This window comes from Ochotona curzoniae, unplaced genomic scaffold (genome assembly GCF_017591425.1).
Source record: "Ochotona curzoniae isolate NIBS_2020 unplaced genomic scaffold, NIBS_Ocur_1.0 scaffold_4683, whole genome shotgun sequence".
Lineage (NCBI taxonomy): Eukaryota > Metazoa > Chordata > Mammalia > Lagomorpha > Ochotonidae > Ochotona > Ochotona curzoniae.
This window is the reverse complement of record NW_024467121.1, coordinates 13,506,109-13,530,647: the sequence shown is the minus strand read 5'-3', so window position 1 is coordinate 13,530,647 and position 24,539 is coordinate 13,506,109. Positions and strand designations below refer to the sequence as shown.

Here is a 24,539-nt window from a genome sequence, read left to right as displayed (position 1 = left end):
ACTGCAGCAGATTATGGTCCAATTACTTGGGTTATCATTTCCCATGTAGGAGACCTGGGTGGAGTTTCCAGCTTCTGGCTTCAGCATGGCCCAGACCTGGCTACTACAGTCAATTGGCGAATCAGTGGATGAAAGAGTCTGTCTCCCCCCACTCCCTCTCTTTCTCTTTAAAATAAATGAAGGGCCCGGCGCGGTGGCGCAAGAGGTTAAGGTCCTCACCTTGCACGCCCGGGATCCCATATGGGCGCCGGTTCTAATCCCGGCAGCCCCGCTTCCCATCCAGCTCCCTGCCTGTGGCCTGGGAAAGCAGTCGAGGACAGCCCAAAGCTTTGGGACCCTGCACCCGCGTGGGAGACCCGGAAGAGGCTCCTGGCTTTGGATCGGCATAGCATCGGCCGTTGCGGCTCACTTGGGGAGTGAATCATCGGATGGAAGATCTTCCTCTCTGTCTCTCCTCTCTGTATATCCGCCTTTCCAATGAAAAAATAATAAAAATAAATCTTTAAAAAAATAAAATAAATGAAACAAAATTTTTTTTGAAATGTGTAACACTGCACTTCTGCTGTGCACTGAATTGTGCTCCCCAAGCCACATTCATATATTGAATCCCTGAACTCTGTTACCTCACCCTGGGGAGCTGGTCTCTGGAGAAGTGAAGGCGAAGTCACTTGAATGGGTCTAGTCAGACGGCTATCTGACACACCAGGGATAGACACCCACCGAGAACAGTCCGTGTGAGGACATGGGAAGCAGGTGGCCATCTGCAAGCACAGAGGACGCCCCAGAAAAAACCAAACCTTCTGACACACTGGTCTTATGCTTGCAGTCAACAGAATCACAGGCAGATTAATCGCTGTGGTTTGGGCCTCCAGTCTGTGATTTCACCATGACAGCCCTAGTTACATAACAGATCAACAGAGTTGGGACAGGAGCAAGAAACAAGATACAAATGGCCATGCATTTGATAGTTTCTTGATATAAATGTTTGAGATTGATGCACTCATACAGACAAAAGCTGATCAGAGATTTCCAGGGGGCAAAGGCAGTGAAGGACCATGGAGTGACAGATGAATGTGTATGGGGTTTCTTTTTGTGGTCATGAATATATGGGAACTAGACAAAAGTGGTGGTTGCGCAACACTCTGCATGTCCTAAATGCCACTTAATTGTGCACTTCCAAATGGTTCAACCTGGGACAGGCATTTGATACCATTGCTATGATGTCATTTCAGACATCCCCATTCCAATTTAGAGTAACCAGGTTCAAATCTCCACTCTGCTCTTGAATCCAGTCACCTGCTAATGTATAGCCCGGAAGGTACACCTTCAGAGTGTCTCTGTCTTCTCCCCCATCTCTCTTTAAATAAATAAATAGACTTCAAGTGACTAACATTATGTGGGTTTCATGCCTCCCCCAGAAAAACAATGGATGAAAAGAAACAGATAATTTGAAAAAGGAATATATTACACTTGTTACATTAGCACAGAGGGCCCGGCGGCGTGGCCTAGCGGCTCAAGTCCTCGCCTTGAACGTGCCGGGATCCCATATGGGCACCGGTTCTAATCCCAGCAGCTCCACTTCCCATCCAGCTCTCTGCTTTTCCCCTGGAAAAGCAGTCGAGGACGGCCCAAAGCTTTGGGACCCTGTACCCATGTGGGAGACCTGGAAGAGGTTCCTGGCTGCTGGCCTTAGATCGGCACTGCACCGGCCATTGCACTCACTTGGGGAGTGAATCATTGGATGGAAGATCTTTTTCTCTGTCTCTCCTCTCTGTATATCTGACTTTGTAATAAAATAAGTAAATCTTGAAAAAAAAAAAACATTAGCACAGAACAGCTCACCACATAGGGTGAAAAGGAAGCTAAGGTTTGGACAAAGCAAATTCATAATCCTTGAGATAACTGACACAGCCCTCTTTCTCCACAGCATGGCTCTGTCATCAGCTGTCAGCCTTCTCCAACTGGAAAGCTACTCAGCATCCAACAGCAGTGTAGCATGGAGGGTTAGGGAAGGAAGAGAAACCAGGAGGATTCGGACCTGACAACTTGTTTCACATCAAGCAGGTGGACCCACGAGGTAACAGTGACTGTCCTCAACCAGGGGAGGAAGAGCTACCTAATAGAGCTTTTATATGAAGAGCACCCTGCAGGGTACTTGGTACACAGTAGATTCAGTACTGGTTAACCAGGAGTTATGTCCAAGCCAAAGCATCATCTTACTAGAGAATCCAAGTTTCCTCCTGAACTCTCTGAATCCGTGGTGGTACCGGGCTAGATAATAGGAAGTTCCCTGATCCCTCCCCTCCCTGCTCCAATCCCATCCAACTCAAGTGAATCCATCACATATCTGGGAGGTTCCACTGGCGCAGCAGTTAGGGAACCACAGACATTCTCCCTGTTTTCCTACACAGCACCGGAAGGGTATCCATCACAATGCTAACCACATCCTTATCCAAAACTTCTGGGTGTCAGATCCTCCTAGGATCAACAGCTGCTCTTGAGTCTTCCCAGGTAACCTCAGTTGAACTGTTTGTTCCATTATTGGACAGTGCTGGAAAGGTCCTGGCTAGAAAGACATTTCTTATGCTGAGCCCAATTGGTCTTCTAGAATTTTGCCTTTTGGTTTTCATTCTGCTGCTAGATACAGAATATGCCTGTACTCTCTTCCAGCCACAGATGCTCACCCTGGAACATCTGTAAGGGGTTTTTATCTTCTGATTGTAACATGTATTCCTAGATCTCAGAGCAGCAAAAATACTAACTTCTCATAGTGCATACCAAAGGCATCAGACTTCTAGAAGCAGAGTGAATTCATCTCTTGGTGTCAAAATAGGCAGGTTGCAGGCAGAGGTCAATGTTGAGTGACAGTTGCATCTGTAGAAAATATCCAAATAAGCCAGGTAGTCACAACTGCTACAACAAAAAGCAATTCTAGATGAACCTCAAGATCATCTAGGTTTTGGCACTCAACCACTGTGCACCAGGTTTGTCTCATTTCAGATTTTACCCAATGTGAATGCAAATACAGGAAACAGAGTGGTATGGGGATGGGGACATGGCCTGAGAGTTGGGAGTCCAGGCCCTGACTCAGCCCATGTACCTGACCTGGGATGCCTGTGCCTCTATCTGCTGGTGAGGCATCCTGGTCTCTCAGCCTCCCATGCACTTCTGCAGCGGCAAAAACCAGTGGTTTCCATTGTTCTCCATAAAACACAAACAGAAACTTGAGAGTAATTATCAGGCTGTCAGCAATTTACACATAGGGTCTACTGTCCATCTCTGAATCACCAAAGCAGCCTATTGTGTCCTACATAGGAAGTGTTCGATATAGGCTTGTCTGATGAAGGGAAGTTTATATCTGCAAGGATTCAGCTAATCAACAGAACAGCCCTGAGTAGGGACAAGTACTGGTTCATGTTGTAGGCTGGAAGTAGCTTCTAAAGATCCCCCAAAACCACAGGGCTCCGAGATAGACAAGCAGCCATGCATGGTGGCCATCATCTGTAAAAGGTAGTTAACAGTTGCCCTGTCTACCTCGAAAGGTTGCCAGGAGAATCAAATTAGATATGAGCCAACGTACTCTTGAAAAAAACTGTACTCAAACCAATCTGCACCTCTGAATTGTCCAACAGGTGAGGGATGAACAGATTCCTTCTCATCTTGGAGTCCTGTCCTTTGATCTCCACCTCTTGGGTACCCCAGCAGTTCAAAGATATCCCCCAAAAGACACACACACGCACTAAGAGGAAGAGTCACAATCAAAACAACTGAGGTCCTAGCCAAAGAAGAACAGAAACTAGAGCCAGCCAGATCCCCCTGTGCTGGGTATGGGAAAGTACATCCTGGTGACACAGACTGCATTGAGACAGTAGGAGCTGGACAATCTGTCACAAGGCCTGCACGTGCCTGTGGTGCACACGCTCACAATGGAGCAGCCCTGGGCTGGTAAACCCGAGCTGGTCTCCTTCCCTAGCTCTTTGCTCCTTGTTCACCTCCTTTTTCCCAGCAGAAAGCATTCTAAAAATAGAGTTGAATCAACCCCATACACACATAAAATGCAAATTTTTGAAAGCAATGCTAACTAGGTGCATAAAACCGACCCCAGCTGGGCTATCTTAAAGTGTCTTGTTCACACTGGTAGAAAGAGAATAGTGATTGATTCTACATGACTCCCTTTAACGGGAATCTCAATAAACACAATTATCACCAGAGAAAGGGAATCAGGCAGGATATCTGAACCACACAGAAACTGTCCCTGTGCAGAACAGCCAAAGAACTGGACATGAGATACAGACCCTGAGATAGCATGCTAACTAGTTCAAGGACAGTGGTCTTGCACTGGGTTGCTCCAATAAACAGACGCTGGTTCCAGACACTGCTTCGAAAGTACAAGGGTATGCTGACCAAGTACGACAGACAACAGTTGATGGGGACATCCACTGAGGCCAATGAGGACCCCCAGCAGCAGCAGTCAAATGCCCATGGGTCAGAAAGCTTGTGGAAGAGCTCCATGCAGCAGAAAATAGGTTAGCCAGCCTCCGCTAGGCCTGAAAATGGGGAGGTTATGGTTCTGCTGAAGCCTGGACCTCCTTTCCAACTCTACCCAACCCTCCTCCCCCGTCCTGCCCAGCTCTGTGAATGCAAAAAACATTCTCCTGCACTCACAGTTTGGAGGATCTCACAGGTTCTTTGCAGTTCTAATGTTTCTGGGTCTAGAACTACAACATGGAGTCAATCTGGACATAAAGCTGCTCATCCAGCATTTAGTCCTCCACTTGACCAACTTGGGCAGGCAAGAGGCTTACCTGTGAGAAGCCCCTGGGAACACAAAGCTCTGAAGCCACATCTGCTGCCGGGGGGTTCGCAGGGTGTGACACAGGGCTCACAATCGAAGCGAGAACTCAGCTACAATTGCTAATTTTTTAACTGTTAAATGTGGCTCTCTTTAATTTTCCCTGTGGCAGCTGCCACACTCCGCTTCGCAATGCTGCAAGAAATACCTGAGGCTGGATAACTCTATAAAATAAAGATATTATTTAGCTCACACCAAGTAAGGACATGCATTTAGGGATGGTCTTCTTACTGGCAGAGTTCTGAAGCAGTCCAGGACATCACATGGCAAGAGACGGAGAGCACACAATGTACATGTGAGTCTGTGTGTGTGTGTGTGTGTGTGTGTTCCCTCTTCATATAAAATTGTCAGTCTTCAATCATTAAGACTTCACTCTAATGACCTTACTAATCCTTCCATTCTTGTCAAACACCCTACAATGGGGATTAAATTTCAACATGTCACCCTGGGGGGGGACACACTCATCCTATAGTCAAACCTTAGTAGCAGGCTTCAATGTTTGGCCATTAGACATCTTGCTCACTCTTTAAGACAGGAAACACAGGAAACAATCATGTTGAAATACAAGTTAATGAGACGATGATGAAGACATGTTAGAAAAGACAAGAATGCACTTTGGGGGTTTTCCACTGGCTAAATCTGCTGAAATCTGAGGAATAAAATAAATAATAGCAGTGATAAGATCATAACCCAGAGAAAAGTAAGAACACATGAATCGACCTAAATATAAACAAAATGAATGAATTAGTAGTTAATAAATGAGCACTGGATAGGGAAAATCTCTTCAGAGTAGGATGGCTAAAAACACAGAACTGACAGAGTTTGTAAGTCACCCTCTGGTTATCATTCTAACGATAACTGTTTCACACAAGAATCATCAAGTGCATGAAACAAGATAATTTTCGAAGTCCCAAAGTATCTTCGCACAAAGTGCCAGTCAATCTCAGAGGGAGGAGCAGTGACCTTGCCATAGAGAAGCCTGGCAGTTCCCATCCTTCAGGAGTTCACCTCGCCCATCTGAGAAGCACAGATCACTGCTTCCTGGGCAGTCCTTCCATCTTGGTCCATTCCCATGACAAATCCCTGTCCCTGGAAAATTTAGGACAAATAGCTGTTCACAGGGTTTGTGATTCTGGAGGTGGAGAAGACCAACAACGTGGTACCAGCATGTGCCCAGCTTGAAATGAGGGCCTTCCTGCTGCACCAGCACATGGCACTGGGCTTGACCAGGGTCAGGGGAGGGAGAAAGAGGAGTTGTTTAATGAGTGCAAAGTTTCAGGTTTGCAAGATGAAAAGGTTCAGGAGATAGATTGCACAATAACATGACTATAGTTGACATGCTAAATGTCATCCTTAATACAGCTGTCATGGTAAATTTTGCTACATACTTTTGCCATGATGGAAACCTTTAAAAAATGTAAACAACAAGTGCCTATATACTTCACAAATACAAAGGCCAAGACGGACAGGAAAGAATGAGGCCTGCTCTAGAAGGAGACTTAAGAGATGGGACAACTTGTTGAACTTGGTAAGCCTGTACTAAAACCTGATTGAATCAAATGCTCTGTAGGCCATAAATAAACAACACCAGAGGGAAAACTGGTATAATATAGAGAAGATCTGAAGACACCAGAAGTGCATCATATGGATTTCCCTATTTTGATCTCTACTTTCCCTGTTGTAAGGAAACACTCTGAAGTATCTGGTGCCAAAGGAACATAATGTCTGCATTTAACTTTCAAATGGCTCAAAAGATTAAAAAAAAAAAAAGTACTCCTCTTTCTCTTCCTCTCTCCACCCCACCCCCACACACATACCTACATACTTGCCATAAAGGTGTATCTACAATACCAACATATATATCTTCTCCCTCCATCTCTCCATGTAGGTGAGAAAGAGCTGTACAGATAGGTAGATGGATATATGGATGGATGCATGCATGGATGGACAGATGGACAAATGAGCAGCCAGGCAGATAAACAGGCAGACACACAGGAAATAAGGGAAAGGAGAGAGAATGATAAAGCAAAGAGAGAAAAATGTTAGCATTTACAGGATTCAAATGAAAGCTATCTGGGACCTTTACCCTATTTTTGAAACTTTGTTACAAGCCTGAAATTATTTCAAAACAAAAAGTTGAAACTCAAAAATGTTAAAGTTCATAGGAAGCATAAAATGGTCATCATTCTGCACACTCCCAGCGAAAGGATCTTCTCAGATGTGAAAGGTTGCCTCTGACCAGGATTCTCAAGGATTGTGAACGAACAATGAGTCAAGACATCGCTGATATTTCAAGAAACAATGCTGGAAAGACTGGCAAATCCATTTAACCGAACTTTCCACGTGCTGACTAAAAAAGGAATACCATGTGGGAAATGGGCAAGTTGGGAGAGATGGCCTGGAATGGTTGCTTAAAGCTGTGTCTTGTCATTTATTCTGTTTTAAACAGTACAGTATAAGATGCATGGTTCACAGAATCCTACTTACATACATACCAACTGCTGCAGGGGGGAGGAGGAAGCAGGCTAGCAATTAGACATGGGTGACAGCTTTCTGATTTCACCTCCTTGGCCAGACTGAGGCAAAGCAGGCAAATGGAGCCACTTAGCCAGGCCAGTTGTCCAGGACTCTACCACCAAAGAATATTTCTAGCCATAATATCCTTTTCCTATAACATACATTTTTGTGAGTGGGCAACTGGTGCAATGGCTAACAATTCTCTTGGGCTGTCCACACCCTACATTGGAATGCCTGGGTTCAAGACCTGGCTCTGCTTTGCAGTTTCCTGCTAATGTGAACTTTGGGAGGAAAAAGGTGCTGGCTCAAATACATGGGTTCCTGTCACCCACAAAACAGGACACTTCATATGAGACTCAAGTGGACACCTGGACTCCAGGTCTCAACCCTGTCTAGCCTCAATCTCAATGAATCAGTGGACTAAAAAGATTTCTCCATCTCTCCCTCTCTCTCCCTTTCAAATACAACATTACAATTTTAAAAATATGAGCTTTCAACATTGCTCAAAAATAATCTTTTATTATAATGACTGAGAAATGCCCCTGTGTTTTACAGCAAATAAAGCCAATGGTGATTAGCATGTTAGATCTCCAGTCCACATACACAATATCATACTTAAACTCACCTGTCAAAAATTCACAGTTCCTTATAATACAAAAGTAAATTAAGCAGTATGTACTAATGACAACGTACAGAAAGGGGAAGAAACGTTTTAATGTATGTGGAAATGCTGTTTGTTGTAACCCAGCTGCCGTCACACGGTTTTCAGTAGACTGAACTTTGCTTTGGTTAAAAGGGGGTGGCAGAGGTCCCTGATGTAGAGGAAAGTTATTTTCCAGCCCATTCACGAGGGTGACTCCTGATTAGGCTAATCTATTCCCCTCTCTCTAGGACTCATCAGGAGTGATCAATTCCAGCTGGTTAAGCCACTGCTGGACAATATTCTGTTACTTACAGTAAAAAAATATTCTTTGTAAATAAATCACTGATAGCACTGCACTTATAATATTTACAATATATTAAAATCACAACGGTTTTACTACAAATCATATCTCTGTCATATCCCCTCAAAACATTATCACCAAACAATTCTCTGCTTTGGCCTCACCACACCCCTGAAAGCAAGATGCATCACTTGAACCACTCAAAACACCCCCCACACAAAGCTGGGTTCTGCTCTTCTAAATCAACAAGACTTTAGACCATTGCAAGAGGGGTTTTAAACTGGAGAGGGCAGCCAGAAAGATAGCCTAGTGGCTGAAGTCCTCTCCTTGCGTACACCAGGATCCCATGCGGGTGCCGGTTCATACCTCAGCTGCTCTATTTCCCTTCTAGCTTCCTGCTTGTGGCTTGGGAAAGCAGTACAGGAAGGCCCAAAGCACTGGGACTCTGCACCCAGATGGGAGACCTGGAGGAAGCTCCTGACTCCTGGCTTCGGATCGGCTTAGACCCAGCTGTTTTGGCCACCCGGGAGTGAAGCAGCAGGTGGAAGGAAGATTTTTTTCTCTGTCTTTCCTTCTCTCTGTAAATCTGACTTTCCAATAAAAAAAAATTTAAGTAATTTAAGAAAAAGTTATAATTTTAAAAGGGGAGGGCAGGAAACACTGACATAGTGCCATTGGGTGAGGGTGTGCCCCTCACTGAGAGGCCTGGCTCAACTTCAGGATATGCTACTGGGCCAACAACACCAAGTGGAGGACCAGCAAGGCCAGAGCAAAACCAGTTGGAGACTTTGCTCCTCTACTGCCCGCCCTTCCTCTTCACTCCTCCCCCAGCCGGTGTGTTTATAGTCTGTTTTCTCCATCCCAGTTTAGACTTGCCCTCAGCAAGTTTCTGATACTCACTCATTGAAAGAGGAGTGAATGATGGATGGACGGTATAGAGTTGTGACCCTCAAGAAACCCTCTGGCCAAATACTGGTCCCCTGAACACTTTTTCCATGGAAATCTTCAAGAACAGCAAGACTCTGGCCACCAGGCTATTTAAATCCAGTTTCCATAAATTGAGAGCAGGCTGATTTTCTGAATAATGGGGGGGAGGGGGAAAAGAGAGTGTATATGCAAAGCTGATCACCAAACCTGAATGATGTAATGCAGATCAAAGGGTTCCAACACCAGCAGCACAATAGGAATAAAACAGAGAACTTAAAAAAAAATCTGATGTGAAAAGCCCATTGTGGGAAACTTAAATCAGAATTGCCAAGGTAAGAATCTTAAAAATCTTATGTGATTATAATGACCAGCCATGTGAAGACTGCAGTTTTCGCCAGCCTCACTACATTGCCACTTAGGCAAGGGCTGTGGGGCTCTGGAGAAGGAGAGGTACCAACTGCAAGGACTGCACTGCCTGTTGAGGGAACAAGACAAGCACACGGGAGGCAAGTCGTAAGCCATACTATAGTGGATTCTGAAGGTATTAAGGAAAGATTTGGGAGCAAAAAACACAGTCTAGAGTAAGTGGACCCTTGCCATTGGTGTTTTTGCTATCTGCAGGCTTTTGTACTACATGGTTCATGACACTGCCACTTAGTACTGAAAGGTTTCTTTGGTTGGTTTTTGAGAATAAAGAGTTGAGTTGACCTTCTAAAAGAAGGCTGATACATTCTTAGGATACTAAACTATTAGGTAGTTTCCAGTGAAAATTCCCTATAGCTAGACCCTCTGGAAGTCCCCAGGGACAACCTCAGGTGTGGCAGCACAGAAAAACTAAACCCTCTAAGGATGGGATTGTGTGTGTATGTGTGTTTATGTGCACACATATATGCTCATGTGTTTGCACAGTGTGCTCTGGAACCTCAGCTCATGCAGAGCTCAGCTACAGCCCTAGCCACTTTCTGAACCTGTGGCAACAGGAGCAGTCCCTGGGGACTGTAAGCCGCTCTGGCTACTCCATGCTATGAAGCAAGCAGGGACCCTGGGAGTTGGGAAAGGCATTGCACAGTCTGCCAGAGACTCCACCCTCTACCCTCCTGACCTCGGTCCCAGTTCCAGAACTGGATGGCAAACTTCACCCATATTCAGCCACCCTCCAGGCTGAGTCAGTGAAAGCACAGGATGATCCTGCATCTCTCCTCTGCGGGCTCCCCCCATCTTTACCCCAGCCCCACAACCATAGCTCCAGACGGAGTAAGCCTAGAGTCACAGGAGGGAGCATGCAATGGCACATCCTGTGTTGCACAATCAAGGCGGTAGTCCTAGCCCAACAGATCAACACTGGCTGCTTTGCTAGTCACTTTGCATTACTGAGAAAAACACAAACCGATGCCAAAACACAAATCGACCTGGCCCATGAGATCCTGGGGAAAGGGCAGGTTGTCACTTACAAACTCTTGCATCTCCCCAACATGGCCCTGATGGAAGGGCTGCCCCTGCAACCCTCCATTCCCATCCTCCCAGCTCTCCTTCTTGCCCCACCCATTGTTCTGTCCAGCAACAGCTACAAGGCAATGTGTCCACGATGACAGATTAGTCTCATTCTCCCCGTCCACTGACACCCAAGCCTCAGCCGCTCACGTACCTGCTGCTCTCCTGGCAGAGTTTCCCCAGCCTCAGGCTTTTTCTGCACCCAGAACCCCAATCTCAGTCTTCAAAGTGTAGGCATGCGTTGGTACATGCCTGTGTAGGTGTACATGTGTGGGTGTGCTCATGCTGGCGATCTGAGGATGCAAAGGCAAGGCAGACAGAAGCAGTGAGAAACTAGCTGGCCTTCACCCAGAGAAGCTGGGTAAGGGGTTAGACAATAATTTTTATGGAGAAGAGGAAGGATTGGTCAAAAGTCAGACATGACAAGGAGAGGTCAGGAACCATAGCTCCAACTTTCCTCTTTTGGATTTTTTTGTTTGTTTGCTTCATTGCAAGAAAATACCACATCAAATAAAATCTCCCTTTTAACCATTTTGAAGTACACTGTTGAGTGGCATTCTGTAAAGTCACTATTGTGCGATCATCACCACCACCCATCCCCAGACTTTTCCTGTTGTGAATCTGAAACTCTACCCACTCATTCCCTCCTGCCCCCCAGCCTCTGCCACCACCATTCTTTTTGTCTGTATGAATCTGACTATAGGAATATTCTATAAGAAAAATCATACAGTTTTTTTTTTAAAGATTTATTTTTATTATTTTTTCATTGGAAAGGCGGATATACAGAGAGGAGAGACAGAGAGGAAGGTCTTCCGTCCGATGATTCACTCCCCAAGTGAGCGCAACGGGCAGATACTATGCCGATCCGAAGCCAGGAGCCTCTTCCGGGTCTCCCACGCGGGCGCAGGTTCCCAAAGCTTTGGGCCGTCCTCGACTGCTTTCCCAGGCCACAGGCAGGGAGCTGGAAGGGAAGCGGGGCTGCCGGGATTAGAACCAGCGCCCATATGGGATCCCGGGCGTGCAAGGCGAGGACCTTAACCACTTGCGCCACCGCGCCGGGCCCTAGAAAAATCATACAGTTTTAATCCTTCTGTGGCTGGCTTGTTTTACTTAACATAATATCCTTGAGGTTCAAGCGTAAGTATCAAAGTAAGTATTTGCTATAGCTCTGTGTTGTCACTTAAAAACTCCCATCTTTTTTATTTTAATGTAATGTAATTGAGAGACAGACATAGACAGAGCAAGGTCCCATCTTCTGCTTCACCCTTAGAATGGCCTGAATTGCAGGAAATAGGCTGGGGTTCAAGCTGGGAGCTGGCAATACAACTCACATCTCCCATATGTGTGGCATGTACCCAAATACTTGAGGTATCCCCACTGTCTCCAAGGATTTGAACTGGCCAGTTGTTAAAATCAGGTGCCAGAGGTGGGGTTTGAACCTAGGTATACTGATGCTGTGTCTTACCCGCTAGGCTAAACAGTCCAAAACTTTCACCCTTTAAAGATTGTCAGCACTGGTCTCTATGTTAGCTGATTAGGATATGTCTTAGTTGCAGGAACACATTCAACAATTTGGCTACAAAGCTAATACACAGAGTAGAACATGTTAGTTTAGATCATTAAAAGTAAGACGGTCACATGTGGGAGACCATGAAGCCCCATCCTGTCTGCTACCTGGCCTGATGCTGGCTGTTACAGCCATATGGAAAGTGAGCCAGAGGATGGAAGATCTATTTCTGCCTTTCTCAATCTCTCTGTCACTCTGCCTTTCAAAAAAATAAATATTAAACAAAGTAATGTGGTCAGGAGTGGGCACCCGGTCTAGCAATTGATGTTCACGTCCCATATTGGAGTCCTTTTTAAGTAATAGAAAAAATAAATATATGTTAAAACAAAATAAATAAGACAAAATAAATGAAAATAAGGTGAACAAATCAGAATATAAAATCTGGGCTAGGTATTTAGCATTAATAGTTAAAACACTAGTTAAGAGACCCACGTCTCCTATCAGAGTAAATGGGTTCAAGTTCCACATCTGGCTCCAGACTCTAGATTTCTGGCAGAGGGTACGGCCCAGGTAACTGGGTCCCTGGCACCCATGGAAAAGATTTCGATCAAGTTCCGGGCTCCTGGTTTCAGCCTGGCTCAGTCGCAGACATCACAGGCAGTTAGGAGAGTGAACCAACCAGCAAAACGAAGCTCATTCTCTCTGCCTCACAAATAAATAAACAAAAGTACAAAATCACGTGTATCTTATGATCCACTACATTGAAAACAAGCTAGAAGAAAACCGAAATGATAACAATGGCTACTTCTGTTCCCAAATCATGACTCGTTCCTTTGTTTTCCTACACTTTCTACACAAGCCTATTCTGTGGCTATTGTTATGGAGGAAAAAAATGCAACCTTTTTCCTCCTTAACCATGACTGTCTCAGGCCCGCGTGTGCGATCTGGGGTGACTTGTACAACCACTGTTCATTCATTCATTCATTCATTCCCCAAGCCATTCAAAATCACGCTCACTCCAGACACTGCGAAAGCTGATTACTCTGATTGGCTGCAAGGCTGAGGCAGGTCATGCCTGTCACTCAGCTCTATCTCCCTGTGCACTTTGCTCATGGGTGAGCTAGGCTTCTGGCTAGTCACATGCCTGGTTATCATTCAGGTGGCTGGCTGATCACCTTACAACTCACCAAACTGGAACACACTCTCGGTCTAACCACTCTGACCTCTGAAGTCAGCAGCCTTCAAATGAGTCGGGTCCAAATGCAGGTTTCTTCTGCATAACTCACATTGCCTCTCAACGCGTACCCACCCAGACAGCAGCACTCCTTCCCCTCTTGCTCTCAGAGCCTCATTCTGTTCACCACTGACAAGCACGGCCCACAACAGTGGCACCTGCTCCCCACCTCTCCACCACCCCCTCTGCCAGTGCTGTCCTGGGCCTCCACATCAGTCCTCAGGTGGCCCCTAAGTACAGCAACATTCCAAGGGGAAGACAAAATCCTGTTCATTTCCTGGGTGCTTGCTGAGAAATCGTCTGGGTGAGATATGTCTCAGGTTTCTCCCTTTCGACCCATTGCTTTTCCTAGGAAACATGAGTCTTTTGGGCTGGCATAGTGGCTCAATAGGCTAATCCTCCACCCACAAGTGCTGGCATCCCCTATGACACCAGTTTGTGTCCCAGCTGCTCATTTTCTGATCCAGCTCCCTGCTTATGGCCTGGGAAAGCAGAGGATGGCCAACGTGAGACTCTGTACCTGCGTGGGAGACCTGAAAGTAGCTCCAGGTTCCTGGCTTCAGATCAACTCCACTTCAGCCTTGTAGCCGGTTGGGGAGCGAATATGAAAGCTCTTTCTCTGTCTGTCTCTTTGTAAATCTGCCTTTTAATTAAAAAATAAATAAATAAATTCTTTTTTAAAAAAGAAACATGTATTTAAATATAAAAGGAGACAAATTATTAACTGGTAAGTGACTACACACCTTTAGAGAAAGCATAAAAGGATGTTGGACAAACAGCTCAAAAGCAACACAACATACACTAGTACAACTTTTACTAGCTTGACCTTCTTCTGCTGGTCTTGCCTGAATAGGAACCTGACTGCCTGGGTTCAAATTCCAGCTTCCCCCCTTATTAGCTGTGCGGCCTCAGGCATTGATCCTGGCCTCCTGGTGCCCTGGTTTCTTTTCCAGTTCAACAGGGGAGGTGACAGAGTTCAAGCAATATTGACAGTATTTATTCTAGCCAATACATTAATAACAGCTGCCTTTTAATAAGCGCGCCAAGCATTGAAGTGGGTATTTTAAACAGATTGTAATCTTTAGAGCAACTCAACCAGGTAGATGATATTGTTACTCTACAGATAAGAAAACATCTTCAGAGAAATCAGAATTTCTGCATTCCCAGAATGCAGAGTTTACCACTAGGAGAGAGCAGGAACTAGGGACTTTGGACCCTAACCCATTTTCCTCAAGGGCTGTTAGCTTCAAGTTAAAAAAAAAAAAAAAAAGGCTTTCTAGAAGTAGGATGGGATGTGCTTGCGCCTAGAGGCTTAAACTGGACTCAGGGAGGAGCCCTCTCCCCTCCCCACCTCAGGCCTTTCTGTCCTCAAACCCTTCTTTCTCCACATGCACCTGTTGAGGAGCAGAATTGCTGCAATAGCAGAGATTACATGGAGGCAGAGCCATGCCCCCTGCTCCCCTGCCCCCAGGAGAAATAACATCTGAATGCTATTAGGGTGAATGCAAGTTCTATCCACACAGCTCCTTCTGTGTGTGCCTGGAACACTGGCCCATGGGTGTCTCACTTCCTGTCCTCACCCCTGTCCATTCTCAAGGATCTCCCAGGCTCCCTCAGGTTAAATACTCCCACCCCAACACTTGACATTCCCTCTCTTTCTGTACTTTCCCCTAACAATGAGCATTGCCTAACAAAGCACAGGTTTGGTTTATGATGTTGTTTCCCTCACTGATCTCTACCACTCCACAGATCACATGCCTAGAACCAGCTTGGCACACAGCAGGTGCCCACTGACAGGGTACAGAAAGGCAGGAATGAAGGTCATGGTGAGTGAGCCTGAAGCATCACATACAGGCCCGGAGCGACTTAATGGAACAGACACGGGTATCTGAGTAAAATTCAGCTCTCCCCAAGCATGGCACTCTCTGCACCTTAGATTCCAGTTTTCTAGAAATGAACAAGACCGGTGCCCAACAGTTTTCGCAACCTCAGCCCTTACCCTCAGGTGTTCATTGCACCTACCATTTTTCAAGAGACAAAAAAAAAAAAAAATTACTTTATTGGAAGGGCAGAATTACAGAGAAGACACAGAGAGAGCATGCCTAGAACTCTATCTGGGCTTCCCATGTGGGTGGCAGGGACCTAAGCACTTGAGTCATCATTTGCTGCCTTTCTCTGTACATTAACAGAGCTGGATCAGCCAGAAATAGAGCAGCTGAGAGCTAGTGTTGGGACAGCTGCTTTACCTGCAAAGCATCTACACTCGTACCCACCCACCCAGGAGTCTAAAGCTCTCAATGTGTTCCATTTCCCAATGGTCCTCTGAGCTTCAAAATGAAGTCTCATCCTTTTTCAGCATTAAAAACCTCTTCCCCACTAATTCCATTTTCCTGAACACACCCCAGCAGCCCCACTTCTAACCAGCTTCCTACTAATGCCCCTAGGAAAACAGCAGAAGATGAAGGTCCCTGTACCCACATGGGAAACACAAATGGAGCTTTGGGCTCCTGGCTTTTTGTCTTTGGAGAGGGACCCAGTAAACAGAAGATCCACCTATCTCTCCTGCTTTCACTCTCTCTATATATATACATACATATAATTCTGCTTTATAAATAAATCTTTTTTAAAATAAAAGAAAAACCCAACCCTGTTAAAAATTTGCTACAGAACTAACAATTTGCTACAAAGGAAGCCACAAAGTGAACAACTAAGAACTGAAACAGAACACTATATTATCAGGAAAAAGCTGAAGTCACAGGATCCCAGGGTCAGCCAGGCTCTGGGGGTCACCTCCAGCCAGGAAGCACCTCAAAGGGCAGATGCTCCCTCCACTGCCCCCTCTACTTCCTGGAACCCCAGCAAACAGCGTTGGTCTGCCCCTCCTCTGCTGGATTTATTACAGTAACACTGGGTCACCTTTCTCGAGGTGAAAAAAAAAAATGAGAGAGAGGGAGAAAAGAAACAGAGACACAGAGAAATCTTCCAATCTTCCATACACTTGTTTATTCCTTGAAAAGATCACAACAGCCAAGGCTGGATCTTCATCCAGGTTTCCCACATGGGTGGCAAGGACCCATAGCCTAGATCCATCACCTGCAGCCCCCAGGGTACACATTAGCAGGAAGCTGGATAGGGCAAGGCACCTGAGGGACTTGAATCAAATATGGGATGTGCAGGTGTCCCATGCAGTGGCTTAACCATGTCATGATGTCTGTCCCTTGGTCTGGTTTTTTCATTATTATTATTATTATTATTTTAAGTGAAGTTGTGTTGAGGAGATGACTCCATGGCTACAACAGATGTGAAAACCACTATCTAAGCCCAGAGGGATAGCCCAGTGGCTAAAGTCCTCCCTGGGCTTCCATATGGGAGCCAATTAATATCTGGGCTGCTCTGCTTCCCTTCCTGCTCCCTGATTGTGGCCTGGGAAAGCAGTGAGGATGGCCCAAAATCTTAGCACCCTGTACCCATGTGGGAGACCTGGAAAAAGCTCCTGACTCCTGGCTTCGGATTGGCTCAGCTCCAGCTGTTATGGCTGCTTGGGAAGTGAAGCAGCGGTTGGCAGATTCTTCTATCTCTTCTCTCTGTAAATCTGACTTTCCAATAAAAATAAATAAGTCTTTAAAAAATAAAACAAAACAAACAAAAACACTATCTAGTCTCAATCATTGGGTTTCCAGACGGTGAATTCAGGGAAATGTTAGTTGCTTCATGTGTGTATATATATACATATATATGTATAATTTTATATAATTATATGTATGTATTGCTCAAGTTTAGCACACATGCAAATATAACACACAGTAATTCCCCAAAGTAGGCGCACCTGTGCAAACATACCCCTCCTCCCTCTGTTCCCTCCCCCCATTTGCTCCCTCTGTCACCATCCCCACAGAACCAGTATCTGACTTCTCACAGTGTGGATGAGCTGCAGGTTTTTGAATTTGGCATTAGTCGGGTTTCACTATTGGGTCTGGTTTCATTCACTATTTTGCCATTAAGCATCTTAAACATCACCTTTTACAGCAACAGTCTGTTTTTCATGTTGGCCCAGTATTGTTATTCCATTCCATTTCACATTGTGAGGCTCGACATGCAGCAGCACCACAAATGCTACCCTGCAGGCCTTCAGAGCACATCCTGACAGCCGGAGGGCCACACAGTGGATGCATGCGCTCAACTTTAGTAAATGCTGTCAAATCGTTTCCCACAGCGATTGTATTGATTATAATTCCAGTACCAGCAATCTTACAGCACTCCACCAACACTGAGTCCTTTTCTTGTTAGCTACTCTATAAACAGGTGTATCCTAGGCGCCCTGCTATGGCTTGAGCATTTCTTAGATGACTGAGGAAGTTAATTAGCTTTCCGTATGCATATCCATCTGGACAGCCTATTATGACTATCATAAAATGTACAGTTGCATTTTCGTGCTATGCTTTTTAGGTTGGCTTTGTTTGTCTTCTTTCTCCTCAAGGATTTTTTCCCTTTTTTTAAAAACAAAATTTTCTCCCAGTTAAGAGCCAGGGCTCTGGGGTCAGACTGCCTAACATCATGACCTAGCTCTGACACCCACAGGCCACAGTGCTGGGCCAGTCCATTCCTGCCCATACTGCAGCTGCACTGTGTGTAAAACAGGGATGAAGGCCGGAACAGCGTACTGTGCCAGCTGAATGAGCGCCTACGTAATTGGGCCCTTCAAAAAGGACATGCATCATCACCAAACTGGGTGCAGATTTCAAAATGTATAATCCTTCTCTTAACTCCATTTTCTACAAGTTTTTTTAAAAAAGATTTACATACATACATATATATTTAATATTTATTTATTTGAAAGTCAAAGTTGATGGACTGAAAGAGGGAGAACGAGCTTTCATCCACTGGTTCACACCCCAAATGGCCACAACAAGTAGGGCTTGGTCAGGTTCAAGCCAGGAGCCTCTTCCGAGTCTCCCATGTGGGGGCAAGAGGCCAAACACTTGGACCATCTTCTACTGCTTTTCCAGGAGCATCAACAGGCAGCTGAACTGGAAGTGGACTAGCTGGGATTCGAACCGGCACTCAATAGCTAGGGGTGGCCCATGTTGAAGCCAGGAGCCAGGAATATCATCTTGGTCTCTCCTGTGGGAGGCAGGGACTCAGGCTCTGAGACATCCTCTGCTGTCTTCCCGGGGATGGTAGCAGGGATCTGACACAGAGGCAGAACACGCCCACGTGGGAGGCAGGCATCCTTGTGTCAGCACCACAGGTTAGCACACAGGCCTTTTTTTTTTTTTTTTGCTGTTTATAGTATTTCATGAAAATCTAATATATACATGAATAATAGAGGATACATAGCAATATAAAATACTAATACTTTCAAGAATAATAGAAACAAAAGTTCCCAAATGCAGAAACATGGATTAAAGCCTAGTATTTAGCATTTGTTTTTTAATTTTTAAAAAATTTTTATGTATATATTTTATCTTTATAATACAGTTCCACGGGCTCAGGGAATTCCTCTCCCCCTTCTCTATTTGCCCTACCCTCCACTAACTTCCCCTGTTATTGCTGCAATAGTGTAGGCCTTCGAGAGCAACAGTCACAGTCTTCAAGGACTTTTTAAAGCACGCTCAGAGGATGCTTGGCATATCCTACGTGCTCTATATGTTACAACTTGTACTGTCCCACCAGCTTGCTGAGTACCTGAAGTACCCAAAAGTGCTCTGACAGAAAGAGAAAGAAAAGAAAAGGAGCAAGACTGGGAGCTAAGGGCCAGTGAAGCTGCAGCCTGTGACACTGATAACGTATATATATGCCAGGCCAAATCTGGGCTGCTCCATTTTCAGTTCAGCTCCCTGCTAATGTGCTGGGAAAGCAGTGGAAGATGGTTCATGTGCAAGGGCCCTGCAGCCACATGGCAGACCCACATGAGGCTCCTGGTTCCTGGTTTAGGCCCAGCCCAGACTGCTGCTACCATTGGGGAAGAGAACCAGCAGGAAGAAGCTCTTACTCTCTGTAAACTCTTTCAAATGAACCTTTTCAAAAAGCAAATGAGATATTTCCCTTGTGCACAGGAAATAAAAAGATAAAATGTTTTGAGTAGACACTGGGAACAAATCAACATCAGGAGAAACAAAATAGACATACTGATGCCGGCTTCCAGCACCTCCAAGGAGCGTCCCCCATCATCAGCTGCAGACCTGCAGCAGAGGAACCCCGATACTGAGCCAAGCCCAAATACAGCATCTGGTGCTGGATGTGGAGAGCTCACTTCGCCACTCCTTGGTGCATGCAAAGGAGGCAGTCCATCCCTAGTCAGCTGGATCCCGGGATCTGGCCCTAGTCAGTGGGCCTCAGCAGGCAGGGCAGTGCCAAAGCAGAGGAAGACTTGCTCAGCCTTGGCCTCCTGGGTGGGGGTTGCTGCGTGCAGCCCTAGGTCCAGGGAAATTGCCAGAGCCGCAGAATCCCTCATCCCAAGAAGCCTGAGCAGGACATGGGTCCCTGCCTGGCAGGTGCAGCGATCCACAGTAGGGCAGGAAGGGAACGGAGCTTGCGTATAGTTTTCTGGCTGTGACCCTTCTAAGAACTCTGGCCCTAGATGAAGAAAGCAAGTCAAACAGCCACACAGTGAAAGGTTGGTAAGGTCTCAGTTTCATTTGGTAAACAGGCCTGAGACAGTGGGATGATGTCTGAGGTGACTTTAAAAAATTCACGGAGGGCCCGGTGCGACAGCATAGTGATTAAATCTTTGCCTTGCATGCATCAGGATCTAGTATGGGTGCCAGTTCAGATCTCAGCTACTCCACTTCCCTTCCAGCTCCCTGTTTGTGCCCTGGGAAAAAAGTAGAGGATGGCCCAAAGCCTTGGGTCTTTGCACCCTGCACCCGTGTGGGAGACCCAGAAGAAGCTCCAGATTGCTGGTTCCAGATGGGCTTAGGTCTGGCCATTGTGGTCACCTGGGAGGTAAACCAGCAGATGGAAGATCTTTCTCTCAGTCTCTCCTTCTGTATAAATCTGACCTTCCAATAAAAATAAACAAATCTTTTTTAAAAAGAAAGTTCATGAAAAAAGATGCTCAATGCCAAAAAAAATCAACATTCATAGTTTTTTTCATAATACACATTTTCCATGAACCTCTTTCTATTAAAAAGAAAACAAAGGTTTATTTACTTATTTGAAAAACAGTTACAGAGAGAGGCAGAAAGATCTTTCATCTTTTGATTCAGTCCTCAGTGACTCCACCAGCCAGGCCTGGACCAAAGCAATGCCACAAGCCTGGAACTCCACTCAAATCTCCCACATGAGTGACAGTGACCCAAGTACTTGGGCTGTTCGCTGTGGCCTTGCCAGGCATATTAACAGGTGCTCATATGAGATGTTCCCAACACAAGTTGTGGATAACCCATTATGCCATAATACCAGTGTCAGCCATGAACCTTTTTAATTCCCCCTGTAACCAGCTAGTCTGCTAGGACACCAGAATGAGTCACTAAGATCCCACTCCCTTACTCACCAGATGAAGAAAAAACATGGGCTTGGGGTCAAGTCCAGCAGTACAGGCCCTCTGTGCCATAACCGACCTTGACAAGCCCCTCCAGTTAGGTCCACACATCTTAGTCATCATACCTTATCTTGCATAACGTGACTCATGTAGAGATCTACACCCTCCCCATCCCTGTCATTGTCACTTAGCTTTAACCTCTCAAAGCCCAGGCTAGGGGTCATCAGTTCCCTTCTCCTTCCCCTAGCCTCTGCAGCTCCAATCTGCTGTGTTCATCCCTAACAAGTTCATCTTCCCAAATTAAAACTTTGGTTCTATTCTTCCCTACCCCAGTAACTACTCCCTCTAAGACCTCCCAGATTGGCTGCAGGTTTCTGATGCCTGTGCACCAACCCTTTGGCTGGTAACAGCCCCTCCTCAATGGTTATCTTACTGCCATTATTCACTTGCCAGGGCTAGGTTTGGGTGCTCTTCCAGGTAACCTTCTGGGACCCCCGTTCTCCCGGTAATGGGACCCTCACATGACTCCCATGGCACAGCGACCTCCCCCAACCACGCACTCAACTGTGTGGTAAACAGCTGCTTCAAGCCAAGAGCAGTGTTTTGTCTGTCTCTGAATTCTTCAACAGTGCCAGATGCACTAAACATCTATTTCATAAATGAGAATTTATGTCTCAAAAAACTCAAGCCCAGTTACTCACTGACCGTCAAAACAGACCAGCTCTCAAAATAGGACAGTGAGCAAAAAGTCAGAAATAAATGTGCCCCTGCTGTGTTAAGCCAAGTAAACCAGTAGATGCCTTAGTTTCCTTCCTCATTTGGAAAGTGCTAAAAAGAATAGGGGCCCCAGGAGGCGCAACTCACTTTTGCATTTGGGTTGGAAAACGAACTTGAGAATTGGAGATGTCTCTCTCAACAAACATAAAAACTTAAAAGCCAAGGTAATCCTGTTTAACTGTGCTTTCTGAACATCTGTACGATTCTGAAAGTAGCAGTGATCCTATTACCTGTGTGACAGGTTTGCCAAGTCCAAGGCAAGGAAAGGCAACACGGTATCCTAGGCATCCTAGTCCGCCCAGCACAGAGTGGTGGGAGGTCAGCCTCACCTGCACTCCCGACTTGTCTTCCTCTGCTCCACTGAGACAGCCTCTCCCACCTCTCCTCCCAGGAGAGGGCTTCTTACTGGCTGTTCCAGCACCTTCCCCTCCTCCCAAGTAGGCTGCTGAAGCCATCTGAACCAAGAAGCTAAGTGACAACAGGAAGCACATGACACATCCCCAGGAGGAACAGACCTCTGCAGATTCTACCACCACCACCCAGCTGACTGTGAATGAGCAGTGGCTCCCGGAAGCCTCTGACTGTACCACGGGTACCACGGGTACCACGGTGTTCCAGCAGCAGACGTCAGCGCATCTGTCCCTGACAGCTGGTGGTTTCTAGGTTTCCCTTGATGACGAAGACTGCAAGTGAGTATGGCAGCAAAAAAGGGAAAAGCACCAATTCACGTTCTCTGAGTCAGCCTTCCAACTGCAGAACCAAGGAAGCTTCAGAATAAAAATCTGCACCAGAACATGATCAAACAATTCCCAGACATTTGACCTTAGGAAGCACAGGCTCTCCCCGAACTCTCACCATTGCTTTGAGCAAAGGCCTCCAAAATTTCCTGATCACAAACTACCACTTCTGGCAAAACAGTTCTTTATTTGTAAATTACATCCATATCCTGCTGCACTAATACTTAATGCCCATGATAAACACATAAACAAAAAATTAACACAAAAACCAGTGTTCGCACTTCCTTCCTGTTCTCAAAGGAATCCTCAGGGGCCCAAGGAGAGACCTGAAGCACTGCCTGCCTTCCCAGCTACTGAATTAAGAGAATCCTCAGTGCAGAATTCTGGGTCCTGCTCTGTAACGCCTAGCTTTTCTGAAAGCAGGGGCTCTCCTCTGCTCCACCCCACTCAGCATCTCACCCTGGGCCACAAAACATCTCTCCCTGCTCCCATCCAGCCACTCCACCATTCAACTACACACTCCGCATACTATTCCCACCCTGCACTTTTGTTCTCAGTATGCTGCTTGCCCCATAAATGGTTCCCATTTACTTTGTGGCTCAAAAATGTGGTCCACTTTAAATGTAGGCTTTCTGAATTTGTTAGAAGGACAACAGAAAAATCGTAACTCCTGGCAGGGAGCTGGGGGTGAGTCTGGAAGGTGAGACTTCTCTCTTACGTTAAAGACGATGCATCTCCTTTCCCGGAGGTTTGCACCTCTGTACCTCCTGCCTGCAGAATGAGAGTCTATTTCTGGAGTTCTGGTAAACAAGGTTCTTTTGCTTAAAAGCCAAACCAAGGTCACTTCATTAAAGAACTAGAGGGTGGGCCCTAAGGCACGTCCACCCCACTTCAAAGTAACCACATAAGTTCAAGAAGTTCAATGTGAAAGAGTCCTAAAATGTTACTAATTTACAGTAACTATAAATAGGGAATAATAGGAAAAGTTACGTCTTTCCAGAGTGCAGATCACATGCAATGCCAATACCCTGATCTTCAACAGCCTTGACCCAGAGTCGAAAAATAGTTAGGAATTGCTGGAAGAAATGCATATCCAAGAAAGAAAAATGATAAAGACGTAAAATTGGGAGTATGGCAGGAGTCAGTGCTTTCTTGGGTCTCAGATTTCCTTGCTAATTTCGTACACAAGACTCAGTGGCTGGGGTTTCACCCCACAGGGTAAACATTAGAGGGTGCCAAGTCTTGTGAAATGACTTCTAAAGATTCTGCATTATCTGCAAATCCCTCTAACAGACCCTAACAACCACTTCCCGCTCCCACAGATCAGCAGCAGCCAGTTCATCTCCACCTACCTAAGGATCAGTCCCAAGGCCTCAGGAATAGCCACAGCGACCCAGGATCAAAATAAAGCATTCTTGGAGTGGGAGAGGGAATAGGGAAGGAATGGATCTATACTGCATTTATTGATACCAGCCTCCTACTCCGTCCCAACAATTTCTTAGTAGGCTAGTTTTGAGCTGTTTTCTGCTCACCAAAATTCAGACCCAGACTCTAGACAAATCACTACATTCTTCTAAGGAACAAACACCATGAGAAAGAATGGGGAAAAGCCCTCATAGGTTCGCTGGGGGCAGAGGGTGGGGAAGAACTTTCAGGAGCCACTCAGGGAGCCTGTATTGGTGGATGCATTTTTTTTTTTTTGCACATTTCTTGGATACTAAGTTGGACCTCTGGAGAATGTGTTTTTCTTCTCTCCAGGCTGGCCTGCATGCAAGGGCCCAAGTTGACCATAAAGTACAGTTAGCACCTGGTTGCAACGGTAGATGCCTGGCTAACCATTCTTTTACTTTCTGGCCCATTACACTCTCTCACAGGCAGGTGATAGGGAGGCAGGGATTGAGAGCTCCTTTAAGACAGGAACTGTAACACTAGTTGTAGAGGAAGCACTAAACATCTACCAGGCTTGTGCTCAGTATGTCATTTAATTCTCATTAACTCCTGGAGATGGTCAAGACAGGAAATTGAAACACAGAGAGATTTACAAGAGCTTCGCAGATTACACAGCTCCTC

The 24,539-nt window shown here is 45.8% G+C and overlaps 1 protein-coding gene across 2 annotated transcripts in view; it reads right to left on the bottom strand.

The window, feature by feature from the left end:
• PFKFB3 (6-phosphofructo-2-kinase/fructose-2,6-biphosphatase 3) overlaps positions 1 to 24,539 on the bottom strand; it is an 85,398-nt gene that overhangs the window by 41,550 nt on the left and 19,309 nt on the right. The window contains exon 1 of one of the 2 annotated variants that reach the window (XM_040968175.1): positions 21,963 to 24,132. The exons of the other annotated variant lie outside the window; for it this stretch is intronic. Within the exon in view, the coding sequence (XP_040824109.1) occupies positions 21,963 to 22,020 (58 nt within the window). The 5' untranslated portion in view covers positions 22,021 to 24,132. Of the gene's footprint in view, positions 1 to 21,962; positions 24,133 to 24,539 lie in introns of those variants that run through there. 2 annotated transcript variants of the gene reach the window in all.